Source organism: Amphiura filiformis, chromosome 18 (genome assembly GCF_039555335.1).
Source record: "Amphiura filiformis chromosome 18, Afil_fr2py, whole genome shotgun sequence".
Lineage (NCBI taxonomy): Eukaryota > Metazoa > Echinodermata > Ophiuroidea > Amphilepidida > Amphiuridae > Amphiura > Amphiura filiformis.
Window position 1 is genome coordinate 28,327,540 of NC_092645.1, and position 22,017 is coordinate 28,349,556.

At 36.5% G+C, this 22,017-nt stretch overlaps 1 protein-coding gene and 1 pseudogene across 1 annotated transcript in view; one reads left to right on the forward strand and one right to left on the reverse strand.

Moving 5' to 3' along the window:
* LOC140140098 (proline rich transmembrane protein 1B-like) overlaps positions 1–14,024 on the forward strand; it is a 25,472-nt gene extending 11,448 nt beyond the window's left edge. The window contains exon 5 of the mRNA XM_072161926.1: positions 12,730–14,024. Within this exon, the coding sequence (XP_072018027.1) occupies positions 12,730–12,909 (180 nt within the window). The 3' untranslated portion in view covers positions 12,910–14,024. The remainder of the gene's footprint in view (positions 1–12,729) is intronic.
* On the reverse strand, positions 4,127–4,242 carry LOC140140172 (small nucleolar RNA U3; annotated as a pseudogene).
* Positions 14,025–22,017: the final 7,993 nt, after the last annotated feature.

Consider the following 22,017-nt stretch of genomic DNA (forward strand, 5'->3'; position numbering starts at 1 on the left):
GTGTTTACGGCAATGAACTTTTCTGTGCCTTTTAGGCCTAACAAGTATATTAAAACGGATATTCCTAAATTATAAAGCTACAATGACTGTTGCAAGATGCCGACCATGAGACGGACACTAGACTGGTAGGCCTACTATGATAGGTCTAGTTGCAAAATTGGCCAACAACGGGGAAACACAATATTAGGCATTGACAAAGTCAAAGCTGTGCTAGCTGCTCGGCTTTTGCAAGAAAGTATCATTTGTTTTGAGGCATTCTGATACAGCAACTCTTTACTTATAATTATTTCCTCTGAAATATCTGGTGAGGATAGGAAAGAGAAGGCCATGATGTTTCGGGTTAGCCCATGCGACTTAATTTCTTCAGGCCTAATGACCTACCTCCACTGAGGTCCCGGGTTCAACTTCAAGTCCCGGCGCGCGGCTCAAGGACTCATGTGATCTTGGTTTATCCCGATTCAATGCTCGCTCTCGCAGGTTTTCTCCGGGATCTCAAATTTCCTCCTGCTCCTGCTATATACAGATATATAAAAGCCGAAATTTATTTTTATTTATTTTTGAAAGCCTATGAAAAATGAGAAACAAATTTGAAGATAAAGAACCACGAGAGGAACATATAAAGGCCACTCCAAACAATCAAATGAACAATATTTACTGTCAGCCTTTAGTTTGCGTTATGGAAATGCTTATAGGCTTAATCCAATCTCAACTCCCACTGAAACTTGAAAGTGCAAACTGCAAAGTGTCCGAGCGTTTTATCAAAGGTAGGCCCACAGTTCCAAAGTTTATGTTGATTGGGTAAATGTTGTAAAATACAGCGCGCCCGGCTGGATAGTTCGTTTTAAGAAATGACTGACATCAATTTCGCATAGCCGCCTAGGCCTACCCCGGGCCTAACCACCCATGGATTAAAATATTAAAAAGGTGTAGGCCTATATTACCCATTTGAGGTTTGTACTTTTATTTTTGTAGTATATAGGCTTTTTGAAGGCCTATTAGGCCTATGTATGTTTGTAGGAGCTCCTCGTAATTTTTCAGGAGCTTGCATGTCATGTTCTTCATCTGCCGTTCAGCTACTGTAAATAAGGCCGTATAAAATTAATGTTTTGGTTCTCGTCCAGAGGATTTTCATGAATTGATGAGGGAGGGAGGTGTTTTTTTTTTTTTTTTCCAATGTAAAATTAGCATTGTCAGTAGTTTTCGGTCTTCTCCAACAGTGCTCGAGGAAACGATGAGGCCCTTTTTTTTTTCAAATGTGAGATTCTGAGGATAAACCCCTAGAGTACCACAAAAAGACTTGGAAGTGATGCTTGTTCTCTAATAAACTTATTTATATGTATGAAGATTTCATAAATCATTCCAAAGTCTAAAAAATTGAAAAATCTAAAAAAAAAAAAAAAATCTGACAAATCCCAGAAATTGAGGAGGAGGGGACGAGAACCAAAATATTAATTTTACACGGCCTAATAATGAAGAGTACTTTATCAAAAGTACTTTTGATAAAGTACTTTTGTACGAAACGTCAGAATATAATTTTATGTCAATTAAAACATCGTTGAACACCACCAATTTGTTCAAACTACTCTTCACTTTAACCATGCGATGTTACGTGGGAATCTTAACTTTTATCTGCATCAAATAATATTGGCTAGTGTTCCGTATACACATGGTAGGCCCTATAGGGGAATAAATATGCAAAATCGGTAGGGCCTATACTTTGGCCTGTTGGGGGTATGAAAATAAGCACTTTTGAAAGTTTAGATAACTTATGGAAGAAAGGCTTTTTACCAATTGTCAGGTTTTGGGGGAAAATAATCATCTCTTGAATATTTTAAGGTAGGCCCTACGGAAAAATACAACAGGCCTACATATGCCTATAATAATACCCATGGGGCCCAGCTAGGCACGAGAGGTGCTCGCGCCGGCACAGCATCTGCAATTTAGGTGTTGCGGCAAATCTCGGCGATATTCCCTCGCCTTGTCATCGTCACTATCATACTCATAATTAGTTTTATGGTTTTATACATGTCATGTAGGGCCTACATGAAGTAATCGGAATCATATCTTGGTCATGTTGACCGGGGGGAGGGTTGAATTTATGAATAAGTAAAATAAGAAGCTGCATACCGGTACTTGATGATGTAAAAAAATAACAATTGATCGTCCCGCCCGCTTCCTTTTGTAGGGCATTTCCATTGAGGGAATCTGAAATTTTCTTGCTAAAAGTCTATCTTCTTTAATGTTTCAAAAGTTAATAATATTGTCAATTGATTAGATTTGCTTCTGTCCAATAAGCATTTCAATTTACAGGCTTTGTTTTAATCATCCTCTCAGAGAACCATCAAATAACAAGAGCCTCGATCCTATCATCCTCCTTTACAAGTTACATAACTAATAGGCCTAATGTCCGGGAATGAGGCCTACATAAATGATCGATTTGCATTGTAAAAAAATGATAAATAAAAAGGCCCTCCACTTCCTCTTTTTGATAACATGTGGACAATCAACTGGTATTTTGTTTTTACTTGACCTTAAAAGCTCTTAAAATATATAAGTGGTTGTATAAAATATTGCATCTGATATTTAGATCGCGATCGCTGTTGTCAAATCGTCCCGGCACATGGGCAAAAATGTCAACACAACAGAAAACGCGTAACCACAATGACGTCATCGGGAAAGCGCCCAATTTTCTATTTTTGATAAATGACGCGCGATGTAGCGTCGGAAGGGGGTAAATCGAGTACGTTGTTTTCATTGTATTTTTATTTCTAAAATAGTTAGTTCTTCAATTGTTTTAGATATTGATTCTATATTTGATGGGCTTTATTTTGATACCAAATCATATTTTCTTTCAATGGTCCCTTTAACACTAGAATTTGAAAAAAAAAATACAGTATCAAGCACTACAATTTTTCCTGACATTTACTGAAAAAATGCAAATGATTGCTTTTCATTTGGCCGAGAAAATTAATTTTACATCGAAAAGGTGTAACTAAAAATTTAGCTCATTTCAACACCAAATTCGATCGTTTGTATTGCCTCATTAAATGACTGAGTGAGCCTTGCATAACAAAAGAATCGGTTGTCCAGGATGCTAACCGTGTCTGTTAATAGTGGCCGTATACGGAATGAATATACTGCAATATCCATCGATATCGAAGGATATCAGTTCCGTATAATATGTGCGGCAAATAGCGCTATTGGTCTGTTTATAGTGGGGACCAATACCGTATAAGATGTACTTATACGCTAAATACCGGATAATCTGGCTCACTATAAACACGCTCATTGAGGACTAAGTTCCGCAGTCTAGGTGAAGCTGAGTCCTATCAAAATCAAACAGGAAACAATTTCGTGCCTAATTTTAACACCGGGATTTTTTTCAAATGTATGTCCAAGAACTATGTTTTTATTCAACATTACTGAAAAAAAAAAAGTTTTTTATTGGACCGAGAATTTTCAAAGCAAAAACGCGTATTTCTGAATTGTGCTGAGTTCAACATGTATCGACCGACTTTTAGCACGACTATGCGTAACAAATCGCAAGGGAAATGTTACGTGTAATCCGATTATCACTGTCAGCTGGATCACGCTTTTGAGTTCTGCACCACTCGATCGATATGATCGCAACACAAAGTCTATGGCATTCAACGCCATTTATTGTTCTATTGTGTCCCAGCAGCTATGTCTGCCATTGAGGTGTAGCATGCATGGGTGTAGAAATGCATGAAATTGGATGTAGGGGTGAAATTTTAAAGTTGATCCAATTATTCGCCAGCGAAGTGTTACGTCCCAGAGAGCATGGCAATGGTGGCCCAATGAAGGGCCAATGTTTGAGTTCAATTGGCCCAACATTGGCTGACAGTATTGGGCCAATCATGTTTTGCTCATGGGCCCAAGGTTGGCTCAATATTGGGCTTGGGCCAATGTTGGCCCCAGCTTGGCCCAAACCTTGTCACAGTTATTGAACCAACATTGGGCCTGTACCTATTTCTCATTGGCAAACAATTGGCTGCCAATGTTTTAACAATATGTAATTTTAGTATTGGGCCAATATTGATGCAATGGATTACTTTAATTATTGGACGTTATTGGCTCGGGAAAAGACGATATGTATCATCTCTTGCCCGCTTCGCGGTAAGAGCGGAACACGACTCATCACCGTGGTGTTGAATAGCCATCAAGAGTATTTGATAGCATGGTGACACGTACTTTAGAAATTATCTTTAAAAGTATGGTCTTAGAATTGAAATTGCCGAAAATTCTTGTGTATTGTCTTTAAAATAAATAATCCGTGGTGTTAAATAGCGTTTGCCCTGCGTTTTATCATCCGTGGTTTTGTTTCCTATTATTTCAACTTAGTATAATATTTAGGATTTAAATAAGGTCTTCCAAACACTAGTACTCATCACAATAATTATTTATTACCATATTGTTACCCAATTTGTTACCGAAATCGGTGTGATAACCTATATTGGCTGCCAACATGATGCCAATGTAAAAATTGCCAATTGAAAGCCAAGATTGGCCCAATATTATATACTGATGTAATGCCAATCAAACGATATATAAAAGGCCAACATTAAACCAATGATTGGTTTATTATTGGCCCGAGATCAGCTGCCAATGAATGGTGAGCCAATATTGGCCCAATATTATATACTGATGTAATGCCAATGCAACTTTTTGCCAATATTGGCCCAATAAGTATATGTTATCTGGGGTGTAATCCGATTATCACTTTGTCTATTAGAACGAAATGAGCGTATTTATTTGCCTTCAAAAGGTGCGTGATCCAGTTACCAAGGAGTTATGTAACCACTCCACTTTTAATCCAACTGATCTCTAATTGTTCCTTTGGTAAAAATAAATAAATAAACAAATAAAAAGCCCACAAAAAAACCTTCAAGAATTGTTAAATGTATGCCTATATTCGAAGTTAAAAAAAAAGACCTGTAAAACAAACATGGCAGAGAAAAAAATCTTAAATAGTGAAATACTGAACATATTTGAACTTCATCGAGTCTCGAAGTCCGGCGTTTTCCAAACTGAGCAAATGGGGTTCAGACATACATTTGCAGGTTGAATTGTTCGTATATAGGTATGTTTTGAATAAATAACCCACGACCCCAGTATGAATAGAACAAAAAAGAAAGAAAGGAGAAAAAGAAAAGAAAAGGAAAAACAAAACAAAATAAAGCAAATAAAAAACAATAAAGAAACAAAATGAAAAACAAAGATTAAATTTATCAAGAAAAGCTCAAACCCCAAATAAAAATAAAGCAACGGAAAAGTTTATAACGAGCCTCGAACTCCTGCTCAGTTCGCTCTTCTTAAGATGATTCAAAGTCTGTCGCTTTACCAACTGAGCTAATGTAGTTAACACACAAATTCGTAGGTTTAATTGTTCGTATATAGCTATGTGTATCGATGATTTGCTCAAAACCCTTTACACTTTTGTCACTTTTGTGGATGGCGCTGTTCATTTTTTTCGTTTTGCACGTTTTCAAAGCCCTCGATAGTAAGCACATGTGCTAACTATCGAGTGAATACGGTATTTGATCTCACCGGATGCCCCAATATTGCACAGCCCTACACCTATATCCATTTCATATTGAAGTGCTACCCCGGTGCTGAAATGTAACCGTTTGGATACAATTTTTTCCTTAAAACAATAAATGTAACATTTGCATAGTAAGCAAAGAACGATTAGGAAATGTAAAGCATATTTATTGCAGTGAGAGAGGTATAAAATCGTACTGCATTGGGAAAGCGGTTGGTTTCAAATAAAAAGGAATACAGATCAGGTTATTGGTCAATATTTCGGTACTGTTTTGACTGTTGAGCTTGTTAGGAAATCGTGTTGTGGGGGGTTGTTGGAGCAGAATTATTTTATTTAGAATATAGGTTTGCATATTTATTTCTTCATTGTTTTCCAAGTGGACATAATGATATAACTGTCGCTTGTAATACCTGACAATATTGCATGCCTGGTTATTGTTTTAACGGAAAGTCGCCGCGGATATCAGGTTTTAGCAGCATTTGAACTTGTTTAACATGTTTAAGCGACACAAAAGTCACGGTGTATTGAGTGTTTTTATAAACCCAATAACTTTGTATTTCAAACAAAGATGACAAGAATATACTCACTGGATTTCAAGGATTTATTAAAGGCAAATGTTTTAAATAACACAACAAATGTCAATTGCAACTACCGCGCTAGATTTTCCAGGGATAAGAGACCATCCATCCTTTAATCATACTCTGTAATCGGAATAGCGCCATCTCTTGAAAAGCGTCGGTATTTTTATGAGTCCATTATTTTTTTTTAATTTTAAACAAAGGATAACGGGCCTAGATGCACAAGATTTTATCCCGTGCATATTAATAAACAATGATAAAATCAAAACCAAACAAGTTGTGTTTTTATTTCTAAGTTGGGCATACTTTTAAGCAAAACAGTTGCGAAGTGAATATAGCAAGACCGAAATTAGGAGCTTTAGCGCACACCGACACCGCCTGGCTAATAATTATTTGGTGCAGCAGGGACATTAAAATGAATACACGGGATCGATACACGTGAATTGCTATGCACGATTTTGATATCAGACGAAAATCTTCCGATACTGGGTTAGAAATTGATGAATATCTCCCGCAAATGAATTTTTCTCAAGAAACCAGATGTGGTCTCATACACTTGAAAATACGTGTTGAACAGATATGATAGTCGCTAGAATGCGCTTTGAAAATTGGCCGTGCGCTTTGAACTCAAAATTTGACCATTTTATATTGCGTTGGTCCTACAGCGTGCAGCGTGTAGTACAGCTGCACTCACATGTAGGCAGTATAAAAGTCGATGACCATTGAACTCAATGGGGTATACAAGCTTATTCACGCACAACCAAGATCGATTACCCGGCTATTGTGAGTAGCCTTAGTTATGTCCCTCGACTAATTATTAGTTTTAAAGAGCTTTAAAGGTTTGAACCAAATGGCTAATCGTGGCTGTGGATTTAACCTACCATGGCGATTCCTGCTATGAAGATATAGGGTCGATGACACTGTGTAGCGGGCACCCTCAAAAAAGGCATTACAAAATGCAGAAAAATGTTCAGTATGTTTGTCATGTTATGAAGCGATTCAAAGTATTCAAATTGAACAAGTAGAGTCTGATATGTAATGAAATCCATTTTGAGGGATACAATATGACCTAGTATAGATGAGAAGAAGTGAATAGATTTAGACATGTTCCTCTTCATTTGTGTGTGGCGAAGGCCGTCCAAAACACCTTGCGAAAAGGAGCTTTAGGCAAGATCGTGTCGTCTCAAGACATAATGCGGTATGAATAATATAGTCATACAGACTCAAGGCCAAAATCACCTTTTACCCAAATTCACACGAATGCACAACACTAATACACTGTTTGATTAAGTTAACAAAAATCTTAAGTCTTTAATCACAATCACAATTTTAACTAATCAGTACTTAACCAGCAGTCTTCTTCTTGATGATTATCTTGTTACAATGTTCTGGACGGCTGATGTATCAGGTTGTCCTGCGAAAATCACTGTTCAGCGAAGTCCACTGTACACTTGCATTTATATATCCTTTGCGTATATAAAATCCTCGCACAGAAATGGTGCTGCTTTCTCCAAACACTTAACTCATTGAGCTGCTTTCACCAAACACTTATCTCCATACTTGGGCTGCTTTCTCCAATCATGTAACTTGCTCAGGTGACAATCTCCAAAAATGGTGCTTCTTTCACCAATCACTCTTTCTCCAGGAATCAGGTTTCTTTCTACACTGCTCCACTGTATTTGACAAATGTGTTGTTTATAAACCAGACTCCAGCAAGTCGACAGAAGAATCCTTTGGGGAGGAGAAGCATATTCAAGTACTCCAAATTTCCTTCGTTGCTGTATTAAAATAGGACATAAGTGGCTATGCAAACTGGTTCAAATGTACCTATTTTTGAAGCACAACAATTGCCAACACGTATATTATAGAGATTCTTCAAGCTCTCGTGATATTCTGCAAGAATTAAACTAAAGCCTTCCACTTTTATACTACCAATCTCCAGGCAAATAGACCATCCTGACACATTCCAACACTTTCTGTGTTTATTCCCCATGATGTCATATCTACTTTATATTATTGAGAATTTCCCAGTTAAGACTAAGCAATGCACTATGATTGAGCAATATGGGAATCCCCTGAGATATTAACACCTCTGATTGAGTTTGTTTATTGTACACAAAGGGGTTTCCCTACTTGCATGATTACTTCCAAGGGTTTCCCCTTGTCTCATTTCTCATGACATAGCTTCAAGTTGTAAACAAAGATAAATATAATCCCAGGCAAAAATTTAGGCATGAGTCATGCCCATGAACATGCCAAGATCTTGCCATGAACATGCCAAGAACATGCCCTATTTTCGCTAGCAACGGGCATGCGTGTAGTCAGAGCCTTGACATGTTCAGGGCATGTTCATGGGTAACTCGTGGGCATGAATCGCGGTCAATGTCAAATTCTCTCTACTTTCATGCCCATAAATGCCTTATTCATGGGTAACTCATGGCATGAATCATGGTCAATGTCAAATTTTCTCTACTTCCATGCCCATTATTTTTTATTCAAGGGCGTCAATTATAATTTTAATGGGTTCAAATTTAACGACCCATGAATCCTTGATAGAGGATTTTCATGCCATATACAAAACAAAAGAATCAGAATGTCTTGCCATGTTCATGGCATGAACATGCCATGTTCATGGCATGATTTGCATAGCAACCAGTAGCGAATTTTGGGAATACCCATGAATTATTTTTGCCTGCAAATTAAATTACTCAGGGCACATCACACTGGGTAGAAATGTAAGGATGTTTAGTAAATAATATTAAAACATTTTAATGACACAGGTTAATTGATAATAATTTTTTTTGACCACTACCGATGTGATGGTTACTTACTTTCAGAAAATGTTAATTTTTATTGCTAAAACCAAGATGGCTGCCAGCCTGCACCTGTTCTGGTGGTGGTGGTCTCACGAGGCAAATTTTGCGATTCGGAAAATATTTGAAAAAAAATTTTTGTTGCTCAGAGGTGATACCACTATGACTGCTGCCCCATGGAATATTACTCTAATAGATCCCAGTGGAATTTCGACATGCAGGGTCAGCATTTACAACAGAATTTATCCAAACATGTCTGAAGTAAGCTTAAATTTGCTATAGGCAACATGCACATGAAATTTTCATGCCGCGAATATGGCTTATATGGTTAATTCGCGAAATTTTATTTGAATAATATAGGCTACACCATGGTGACTTCCAAATCTTTATTGGGCCATCCAACACCAAACTCTGTTTAGATTATTTAGACAAATTTGCTACAGATTATGTGGCTTAGGAGGCAGAGAATTTTATTTCAATTTTATATACGCCAAAATATTTTCTGAATTCAGTAAAAATTAACACTGAATTGATGGTGAACAAGTTTACATAGGTCCCAACTAAAGATTACTGTTTCGTTTTTATGGGAATCTTATCTTTTAATATCTGAATGAAACTTTCGGGACCTATGTGGACTTTTCCTATATATTGCAAAAATTCAGACCGTCTTACAAGAAAAATGGTAGGCTGACTAGGCTATACCTTGCAACCGACGCGATGTCCTAAGCACAGAGCACGTGTACGAAATCAAAATCGATTTATGTATTGTGCATGTATCATAGGCCCCTCGTATTGTCTGTATGCGCTTGAAAATTCAACAATATTAATAATGGTAGCTCTATTATCATACACATTAATGTTTATAAGCAGATGAAATTCCAAAATATGGTACGTTATTTTCTGTCTTTGCTTGTCACGTGGTATGTTGAAGTAATGAAGTTGCGATTATATGTTCAAATGATCAAGAATGCCCCAACAAGTCAGGTGGCCGAGCGGTCTAAGGCGCCGGTGATATGTCGATACTCTATACATGATAGCGGTGCAGCGTGGGTTCGAGCCCCACCTGTACCGAACTAAATTTCCCTTTTTTAAATTTCATATTATATGTGACTGGACACTACGAATGAGCCGTAAACTCGGCAAATTGTATTCTGAGTTACAGTATAAAATGTGCGTGAAGGTCGTATTCATAGGTATCTCAAATCATTGCGACAAGTATCTCATCAAACACTGTTTAAACCAATCAATAATCCTATTGCTGAAGAGGATAATAAGCTTCTACCTATTTCTATAGAATCTTTAAATAGTTCTTGTCTTTGTTTGCTTTGGCTAAATCCTATTCAAGTGGTGGATAACAAAGCATTGTATTGTCTAGGTATGTATAACCAACAACTAACAATGAGAGGACATTCCTGAACCTCATTGACTTGGGGATGATTTGAAATGACCGCCAATTATGACTGTTTGATATTTATTACCAGAAATGTGGAAAAAGAGACATATGTAGAACCGAAAAAAAGGTACAATTTTGTTGAAGGAACAGACTTCAACAATCCATAACCCCGTTTCTGGATATCGTTTGAAGTCAAATGATATACCATTTTATAGCTTATGATATATATTTTCTAAACACGAAATAAATCAAAATTAACCGGGGCCGACTTTACGGCTGATTCGTGGTGTCCACTCACATATTACGATTAGGGAAATGGGAGAATTTATGTATGACGATGAGAGGAGTGCTTTAGATATATCTGTCTCAGCATAGCGCCACCATGAGCTTATTGCTGTTGTGTTTCAAATGTAGTCTCGGGCCAGACTGTATGCGGCTATCACGATCATACCAGGAATGACGAGCATTAGGCACACACTGGCTGTGTAGGAGACTAGTTCGGATGCGAACGACATCATGACGTTCCACCGCGTAAACCGTATGACGTTAGCAGTGAACGCCTCTTCGCAATCTCTCTACTTCCGGAAATATGCGACTTATAACCGGTAATAGTGACTTATTACCGGTAATAAGTGACTTAAGTCCGACCATGTGAACACGACTTTTGCTGTCTTTCATGCCATGTTGCCCTTTTTCATATTTTCGACATTGAGTATTTTGTTTTCATAATATTTCAATCAATCAATTACTCACTAAACCAAACAATAAAATATCGTTGTGGTAAATGGCCTGATGGGGGCATTGCAACTATGTAACAAATTTACCCTCGGGATAAAAGAATGTGCAATAAAAATAATATAGCTAGCTCCAGCTCTATTCAGAAGTGGTTGAATCCGGTAGGTTGGGAGGTACCTCAAGAGGTGAGGGGGGGGGGGGGGAGGGCAAAGATGCAATGCTACCATATGTAGTTTAATCCTTAAATATTACCCTATGTAAAGTTTGATGACCTTTTGTCGCCAAAAGTTACTCCGGTGCAATTGCTATGTTGTATATTTTGTACCCATGATCTCTGGTAATCAGTGCAGCTTTAACACCCCTCCACCACCCTACCAAACCCCCATTTGAGGGGCCGGTCACACCCTCTATATTAGACGTGTGAGATACTGAACTTATTGATTACTTGTCGATACAGGGATGCAAATTGTGCGGGAGCGGGGAGCACCGCTCCTAGGAAATGAGAGTCAAAATTGAGGAAATAATGCCATGGGAAGTAAAAAGGAAGAGAGGAAAAAGGAGGGAGAGAGAAGAAAAGAAAAGAGGAGAGGAAGGGGGAAAAGAGGAAAGAAAAAGAAGGAGTGAGGTACAAAATAATAGGGAAGGGTTGTGAGGCAGTGAATGGAAGAGAGGAAATCTTTAAAGGCACTGGTTGTGCAAAATTTGAAGGAATTCACATTATTGTTCAAGAATAAGAGCAAAAAAGAGCACGGTGTTGGTGTTAGAATATGGAAATGGGATATGAGGAAATTTACAATTCATCACCATAGGAGGTATTCAATGTAATTTAACAGGAAAAAAAGAAGTTGGGTGAAGGCAGGTGGAAGCAGGGCACATATCTGAGGAAATATACAGAGAGACGGAAATTTATAGAGAGGCAGCAATGAGGATTTTATGGGAACAAAAGTTATGAAGGAATTCAGTGTATCAATACTAAAATGCCACTGAGAAGAGGACAAACTGAAAAATATTGAGGAAATTTAAAAAGAAGAACCATAAAGCACTGAACAAGTTGTGCTCCCTCTGACAAAAAAATGAGAGGAAATGGGAAAAAGGAGCCTCAGTCACACCAAAATTGACCCCAAACTAGTGTAAAATACCAAATTTTTGCGCATATTGTCCTAAACATACCGGTAAAGCCTTTTTTGGAAGCTCAAAAGACTTAACATATAGAGTCGCTCTAAAAATACACGCTATGTTGACATTCTCAAATGCAGAATAAAGCTATTTCATGCATGGTATGATTGAGGAAATCTTGAGCCTACAAACCTTGCTCCTGAGGAAGAAATCACAATTTGCACCCCTGTGTCGATAGTTTGCCGGGTGGGTCTATAGTCTTAATCATTATCATAACCCGAAGCTTTTCCCTAACCCTATACCTATAACACTTAAACATAACCCGAACACTACTCCTAAATATAAACATGGCTCTAATCCTTACTCTGACCTCCTATCCTTACCATTAAGCCTAACCCGTAATGCTAACCATAACTCTAACCTTATAACCTAAAATGTTCTGAACCCTACCTTTTAGCCTTTCGGACTAATGTCCCTTCCGACAAAAGGGATGTTCTCATTTTATTTATAAATTTCCTCTTTTCTTCTCAGTCTCGGACCATGTACGCTATGGGCAACTACGAAGAGGCAGAACGGTCGTCATCCAGTGCACGCACTTGGATTAAAGCTGGGTTGATTTGTGGCATCATCGTCTGGGTGGTGCAGATCATCTTTATTGTCGTTAAAATTATGAACATGAACACCAACCCTGATCAATATTACGGTTATTGATGGATATGTGACCTGTTGCCACAAAACCCTGGAAATGCAGGAATGTTACTTTTTAAGATTTTGATATACGACCGAGAGTCGACCTTTGATCTTTATGATCCACATGTAAACGATACCACATACTTGATTACGTAATATCGTTTAGCATAAAATCAATAGATTACGAACCGTAGTTATGTCCACGGCAAATTCACCGCGACCTTTCCAGCCATAAACCCGCTCAGTGAAGATTAAACCGATATATGCAGCACTAAACCATTATAATAATCTATTATCCAATGCAAATTTATTACCACGTGATAATATTAATCCAATGAGCGATCGAATTGTCAGCTACGGTCGACTAATCCAATCGATAATGTCGCTATTGACATGTACGGACGGAGCTCCACTGACCGAGTTTTGGGGTATTTTTCACTGGTTTGCTGTCATATACTCATCAAGGCGGTCCCCCGTTATCATGGTTATTATAAGAACTATGCTAATAATTTAAAGATTGACATGTAGAGAATAAACCATATATGGTCGAATCCAACGAAAAGTGTACACGGCATGTTCAGGGCCATAACTTAAAAGTATTAATCAATTGGCATTCGTTTTTGTATTGTGTTTATTCGCCTTGATCATCGCGCCATATATAATAAGACCCCCTTCTGTGAAAAACTTAGACACAGAGACCCCAAAACATGCTATTTTTAAGCATTTTTTTTCTTAAAGTATTTTTAAAAACATCTAAATCAGTTATGAAAAGAAGTCATTGGATTGAATCTAAATTGATTTCCTGAAAGGTGTGTATTCAAAGATTGCCTGTTCAATTTTTCACATATTTGAACATAATTACAAATTTTTTGTGATAATTTTTTGAGTGGTATTTTTTTACATTACCTACGAATACAATTTTTCATAGCACTATATATATCTTTAAAAAATGGAAATCACTAATAAATGCGCAATTGATACAAGCTTTGATATGTCCAATACTGAAATGCATTGCATTCGGACATCTTTATTATTGTGTTTAGCTGCCAGAAATTCTAAATGGCACAAAGGTAGGTTTGGTAAAAAATATGCATTACCTCCGAATACATGTTAAAAGCTGTGTCATTTCCACAAAGTGAGAGAATAGTAAACAATAGTTTTAGGTGCAGGGTAATACACTCTTTATTTCTACCAAGTTTCAATAGCCTGCGTTTAAATATTTCTGATATGTCAACAATAAAGCAAGTATTCGTAGGTAAATTTCGGTAACCGAATGTTACCTACGAATACAATTTGACATCATGACAGTATTGTGAAACACCGCCATTCATGCCAATGCCCATATTGGTACATAACGAAGGCCTGTATGTTTGCTATCAAATCATATGTCAATGAAAGTTGCGAATTCACATACATGCCCACCATAAGTAAATACGGCTTAATTGTTGAAAAATATGTACTGAAATAGACGACGGTCTGCTCATTTGAAAGAAAAATCAGATTCAAAGAAGATTAGAAGGGGATAAATAATTGGATTTGTCAACTGTCATGTGTGCTTCATTTTAAATGTTAACCGACCTTCTGGTTTCTGAGTAATTTTTGTCCAAATTGATTTATTCGAAGGTAACTTTTGACGTTTTCGCTAAGGTTACCTACGAATACCATGGAAAAAACGACTGTTCTCATTGTCTCATGATCTAGACAACACAGTGATGGACCCTGGTATAAAGCTAATTGTAGTTGCCCTCAAACGAAAGGCCACAAGACGTAACTGACTCCAAGATGGACTTCACAAGTCTGCAATAACGGTTTTAAGCGATTTGTGTGCAATTAAGGGGTACTACACCCATTGATTTTTTTTTTTTTGCATTTTTTGCATTTTGTGAAGAAATTACAAAAAAAATTGGACAAAGTGGTATGCAAAATGAAGGGCAAATCTTCTCGTTTTATTGGTGGCATCGGTATCAATGTAGCTTACATGCTTTTGAAGATAGAAGCCAAAAGGAGGTACATCACTGATGATTTAAATTCACTTCATTTTGGAAAGCTTACTATCAACGGATTTCGTTAAATTTTGGATATGTGTTGCTAACACATTAGGGAAATAATGTTGATATGTAAAATGGGAATAAGTGGTCCCTGATTTCTTTTATGACTTCATGAACTTGGTGCTCCACAACTATCAAAAACGAACCGGTTAAAATGCTTCTATTTTCAATGTCGAGCTATATTTTGTATTTTGAACTTGCAACACTATGTCACTGAAACTTAATTAAGCCATAGGTAACATGTTACCACAACCACACTACAGCAATGTTGAAAAAGATTGTATTTTTGGTCACCTATACCACCATATTAGGTAGTTTTCCGTAAGCTTCATTTTTGTGATTTTGGTAACTATTTTATATTTATTTGCCCAATCCAACTCAACTAGGCAATCTAAATTGTACTCACCATTTACATCCCAAGGTATTTTGGTATATCCACCTCACACATTTCCATTATATATCCAGTAACAGACAAAATATCAAAATTGATGCCTCATTATGACATGTATGATATCACAGACTATCACATGTATTCAAAATTGATGCCTGAATTTGACCAATTGACCTATAACCTGACCTTTGATGACCTTATAGCCTTTTTTTAATCTCTTTTCTTAACAACATATTATAGAAGATACATACATGGTGTGGTATTAATTGTCTATGTGGAAGAGATTATTTAGGCCTATTTAATTTATTCAGTGTTATAATCAGTGAGTATATTTCTGTAGATAGTATAACAAAGGATTTAATGTATTCTATTCATGTATTCTACTTGGACATGTTCAATAGAATAAATTATGGTTTGTTATGAAACACACATCTCAGTTACCAGGATACAGTAAACAAAAAAATATATAGGGCTAAAATGATTTTCTAAAATGGTTTAAAACCACTTTTTATGTAGAGATATTTTATAAGTTCAGGACATGAGATGATGAACATATTTATATACTTTATAAATTTGCAACAACAAAAAGAAGATGGGTACTGATGAAAATCGGGGTATTAAATCGCCTTAAGCGAATTAAAGTCACTTTAGTGCCTTTGTTTCTTACTTCAATCCTCTTTCAACCGCTGTGAACCGACATTATTAATACATGATAGGGTCTAAAGTATCAATAAACGCACATAAAGAAAAATAATACATTCAAAGTGCTTTATAAAATGAAGTTTTGATTGCGATATCCACCAAAAGTCTAATTCTTACCTACAAATACTGAAATGTTACTTACGAATACAGCATACATACATGACATGTGTAATGAAGTGTCCCTACCAATGGAAATTAATTGTCAAAAAACTTCAAGCGGTACACCAGGACACTATTATTACCCATATACGGATTCATTCAACAATTATTTATTATGTAAAATTGCTGATTAACTACTTGTATATCAAAATGAAGTGGTCAAAATCTTGCTAAAAGCATCAAAAATTTTTGATCTAAGGTAATAGCATTTATACATTTGGACGTACCATCTGAAAGAGATCTAAAAACTACCATTTTATTAACTCATTACCATAATAGCAAAATTTAAACCTCTAAACTCAATATAGATATTGTTAAATCGCTCATGTTACCTACGAATACCCGGGTTTCTTCACCTTTTATTGTATAAAGCGTTAGGTGTATGCGTATAATTCCTAATATTCTAGAAAACAAATATCCTACTCGTTCGTATACAATGTGTAAATTGATTCATACTCATTTGATAAATAAAATACAGAAACTGACCTAAACTTCATTTTCAAAAAATAAACTAGCAGAAATTGACTAAGATCATATTGATCGCGTTATAAAAATAAAAACAAATATTTTCTGGTTGAGCTAACATTTTCCTGACACCCTGTGGTCTACATTACACGAAAAAAGCGTTAATGGGAATATTCTATTTGTTTTAGGTTGATTAGTATTGCGATAGTGAACGCATCCTAGTGGGATTCGTAGGTAACATTGGGTTTTGATATCACATTTACTATCACACGTCCTGGATTTATTTTTCAAGATTAGTCATGGCACTTTTGGTTCCTATAAGGCCAATATGTCATCAATCAATGGGCAAAAGGAAAAAATTGTGGAGACATATTTATTTCGGACTTTTATTTTTGGCCCGTGGACACTTTTGGTTGGATTCGACCATATACTTGATTCACAGAAAGTACTAAATTTGTACCTAAATACGGTTTCGTGACACCAATCTTCCAAATACGACCAAGCCAGGGCTGCCCGGTGAAGCAAAATGTGCATTGGAATATTATAACACGGGAGTTTGGACAGATGGTAGGATTTCTTTCTCATACAAATGTATGGTCCCCCGTTATTTTAAAAAGCTTGTACCGAGTTGAAAATTCAGATATTTTGAAAAGAATAAGTAATTGAAACATAGAGCAAGTACTAAAATCATAGCTTTTATACTTTTTGATATATGACGCTAACAAGTTCATCTCCCATATCTACAACACAGGGCTACCAGTAGGGGTCAATTGCCTATTGTGAGTGCCCCTGTGTTGTGTGCATACATGTAGGCCTAGTTAACAATAACTGCATGATGCACTGCACAATTACGTAAAAAGGTGGGCCTTTTAAATTGTAGTAAGGATAATAGGATATGCACTGAAAACGTCAGAGAATTATGCAGTAATGGAAAGTACAACAATGAGAATTCCCCAAAATCCTCAAAAGTAGGCCGATATACAGGTTGTATCAAAATGATTGGTACCCATCAACTTTGTCGTCTAATGAAACGCGTGCTTTTTCTAAATTCAACATTAGATTGATACACCAAATACGCTTGAGTTCATTTTTTTTCTGCATGGCTGTTTCTATTATTAACTTACGCCCCTCTGGAATCAAGCCATGAAAAATCCATTAAATGACTACAATTTATAGTTTTATGACCTTTCCTTACATAAATCTACTGTAAATAAGGTGGATGTACTGATTTTTGAGTCTGGTCCATACTTACTGGATATTGATGGATACCAATCATTTTGATACACCCTGTATTATATTGTCATTCATGACAATAGAGGGCACAGTAATTAATTTCACATCAAGATGAGCAAGTTGGAATAGTCAAGGTCCCAGCCGGTTTGTGTTCCTTCGTCACTATAAACAACCCGTCATGAAATTTTAACGCTAAACTATCAATTACTCACCCCAGTGTACATACCCTCCTAAAGTTGTTGGTTAAGGTTGCCAAATTCGGCAGACTTGCACTATGTTTAACACAGATATTTTGTTATACCATGCAAGCCTATACTGGTGTAACTTCATTGGTAATTTCACATGTAACTGTCAATGGCCTGTGTTTAGATTCTAAACACCTTTTTGTAACACTTATGAAACGTGTCACAGTATAAATTTTCTAAACAATTTAGAACATGTTTATTTTTTCATTACAGCAGTAATTTTTAACAATAATTAATAACCACATATTTTGAGTGGGTAGAAAATTATTTCTATACATTTTGCGAAATAATACACCCCAACTGTTTTATGGCATGACCTTCACATACCTTATAAATAATACCTTATGAAATAAACAATTTAGATTCAAGATTTTTGAGTACTATTTATCATAACAATAAGCCTAATTTCCGTCATAATGTTTTATAATGCGTTAAATGTTCGCTTCACTTGCATTTTTGAATGCAGGTATCTACGCTAATCAAATTGGTGCACGCACCGGAGCTCTTGCATAATAAATAAATAAACTAATAGTATTAAAATAATAGTTTCAAAATAATAGTATCAAAATAATAGTATTAAAACAATCGTATTAAAATAAAAGTTGGTGATAAAGAATACCCGAAGGCCAGTCTTCTTAAATGTCAGTTGCAGCTACGTTCGGCAAGTTTCCGTAAAGGAGAAAAGGTTAGCAATTAACTTATTTCAACCCCATCAAAATACCCCCCGCCCATTAAGCATCATACAGGGGTTAAAATTTACATGTTCCATATTTAATGATCAAAGAAATGTGAAATGTGGCGTGGCACAGCGTCATCATCCCTATATCTTCGTGTCAAAAATTGCCGTGATAGTACTGCGAATCCACTCGTTTTTCACTAGCTACGCATGGCGATTTTGTTCGAGATAGGCCGAGCGACTCAGGCTAAGCATATCATTTACGCGATATGAGAAACCACAGAGTTTCTATTCTACACGTTTTTATGATTTGCGCATGCTCAGTACCCCATATGATGTTGCCATTACAAGGTTTTGTTTTCAATACACTAACTGGACATTCAATACACTCGGCGATTGCTGTTTTCTTTAAACGGGGTATATTTTACTGCATTTTCACCATAACAATTTTTAAATCGTACATTAAAAATGTGATATATTCAACTGTTTGAGAATTAAAATCATATAAAAGGAACACGCATAGCCCATTCAGCTCAGATTCACGTGCTCTATAGAATATTAAATCACAAGTCTATAATACAATGCACCATATCAGACAGTATGCAACTTTCTCTATCTGCGTCAATAATAGAATATTGATTAATAGAATTGAATACATCTCTACATTTTGAGTTTTTACTTCACCACTGAGTGATCTAGCGATCGATTCCAATCAGATAGGACTCCTTTTCTTGCGTTCGGTGAAATACCAATCGCCCGTCGCTCACCAACGGAGTATAGAGGTTATCCACTTTACTAATGCGTGACTTCTAACAAAAGGCACTGGTTCCCGTAGTATTCCTCATTCAAGCCAATTCAATGCACGACCTCGGAGTTACCTGCATGACTTTGGCGGGCTATTTTGAAACAGTAATGGCAGGGATCGATATAATGGGATAGGCATCGTAGTATTACGTAACACACCGAAAGATGTAGTTTAACTCTAGACAATAGGCGCCATATTGCAGGAGGGTTAGAGTTCATAGAGGAAACGTTAAAGGTTAGTAGATTAGGTCACCCAGGCACATCACTAATGTGTTTCACGAGTTGTAATACCGACAGGTAAAAACATTGATTTTGTAAAATTCTCCTGATTTTTAAAATTACTAAATAAGGTTAGTACTTCAAACCATTCTTTGATGAATCTATGCAATATGACGGTAATTTTGAAACATCTAAGAATCAATCTTAAACATCTTCATGATATTCATTTTTTGCGCATGGTCAAAGCATGCTCTTGCGCTATCCACAGACTATCCGGTGGAAACTTCAAAGCAACGATCATGCGTTAATATTTACAAAATGGCGAATGATGTAGTTTAAGTCGAACAATAGCGTGACCGGCGTGACGTAGTTTTTGGCATTGTTCCTATATGCACTTTCACCCTCCTGGTAATGGTTGCACATGCAGGTACTTCTTTTGAAAGTCCTAAACAAGGTATAGCAGTAGCTGATTGGATATGCAGCTTATAGAACACGGATAACCTCTATTAAGACGTGATTCATAGCAGGGAAAAAATCTTTATAATACAGGGTGTCGACACTGTGCGTGGGGTCCAGGGGTCCGCTTAAGAGCTCTTAAAGCACCAAGGCTAATTATATCGTCACAAAATATCAATTATCGGTGATACTATCGTCTTATAAAACTATCACGACAGCTTAAAACAACTATCAAGTTTCATTTGAAAATATCATCACAGCGTCAAGCAACTATCAAGTGAAATATCCTTGTGAACCTCTAGTTGAAATATCGTCAGTTATGTATCTAGCTTCATGATATTTATCGTCCAAATATCGTCAGTTTCTATATGATATTTTCATGATATATTATCACCAAACTATCATTATATATAGACGTCACGATATTTAGAAGATACATATATCATATATAAATATCTTTTTTCGTTAATGTTGATATAAAATGTTGCATAAAGAATTATTGCATAAAGAATTCCAGCGGGCTTACAAAATTTCTCACACACATTAATGTTTTGGGAATATTTCCTAGAAATTGTCATGCAAAGTTTAAATCTGGATATAGGAGGGTCAGAAAATGAAAGTCCCCAAGCTAATTTTGCTTAGGTCTGGACCGTTGATTTTCCAATGGACCTCAAGCGCGCCTCCCTTACGGACTAACCTAGGTAAACAAACAAACGAACAGACAAAATGGTCGACATAATCATGGAAACCATATAATTTGAAATTGCAGGCTATCACGGGAGCAAATTTCCAAAATTCACCTCATTTACCAGAGCACTGGGGATTTGGGCTTTCAATGGAAAATGGAGCTGGATGACAACAATTGAAATATCGCACATCGTCATCATCCCTATATCTTCGTGTTAAAAATTGCCGTGATAGTACAGTTAATCCTCTCGTTTTTTAACAGCTACGCATCGCGATTTTGTTCGAGATAGGCCGACCGACTCAGGCTAAGCATACCATGACTATCATATGAGATACCACAGCGTTTCTATATTCTACACATTATTACGATTTGTGCATGCTGTAGTACCCCATATGATGTTTCTATTACAAGAAAAAAATTTGTTTTCAGGTAAAACCAGGGTTTTGTTTCCAGTACATTCACTCGAAAAGCAGTACACTAATTAGCGGGGCCTTGCAGCTTGCTGTGGATATCTTTTACTGCATTTTTAATGTAAAAAAATTGAAATCCAATGTAAAAATTGAGATATATTTAATTTTGAGAATGACAATTATACTTTATAGGTATAATGCGTTTAGCCCATTTAGTTAAGTTCCAGGTGCACGTCCTAAAACACAATGCATATGGAAACTTTCTTTATCTGTGTCAATAATAGAATATTGATTTCAACGGAGTATTGAGCTGTATGGAAAAAAATATTTATAATACAGGGTGTTGACACTGTGTATCGATTATTTCTGCTGGTTGCTTTCGAGATAAAAGTACTGAGTTTGACATTTTCGGAGCATGAAAGCATCCATACAGCACGAGGATATAAACCTCACTGCATGGAGGACATACTTGGTGTCCAGAATTTGGCAAAGGTTATTCTCTGCTTCCCAGCAACTGCTCTGCAACAGTGCCTGCCTTTCTTGGAGTACAAGTATAGAGCAGTGAATACTCCTATGTCCATTTTGATCTGCTCCGCAGTTGGTTTGACTTTCGACATAAAATGTTTACTGACC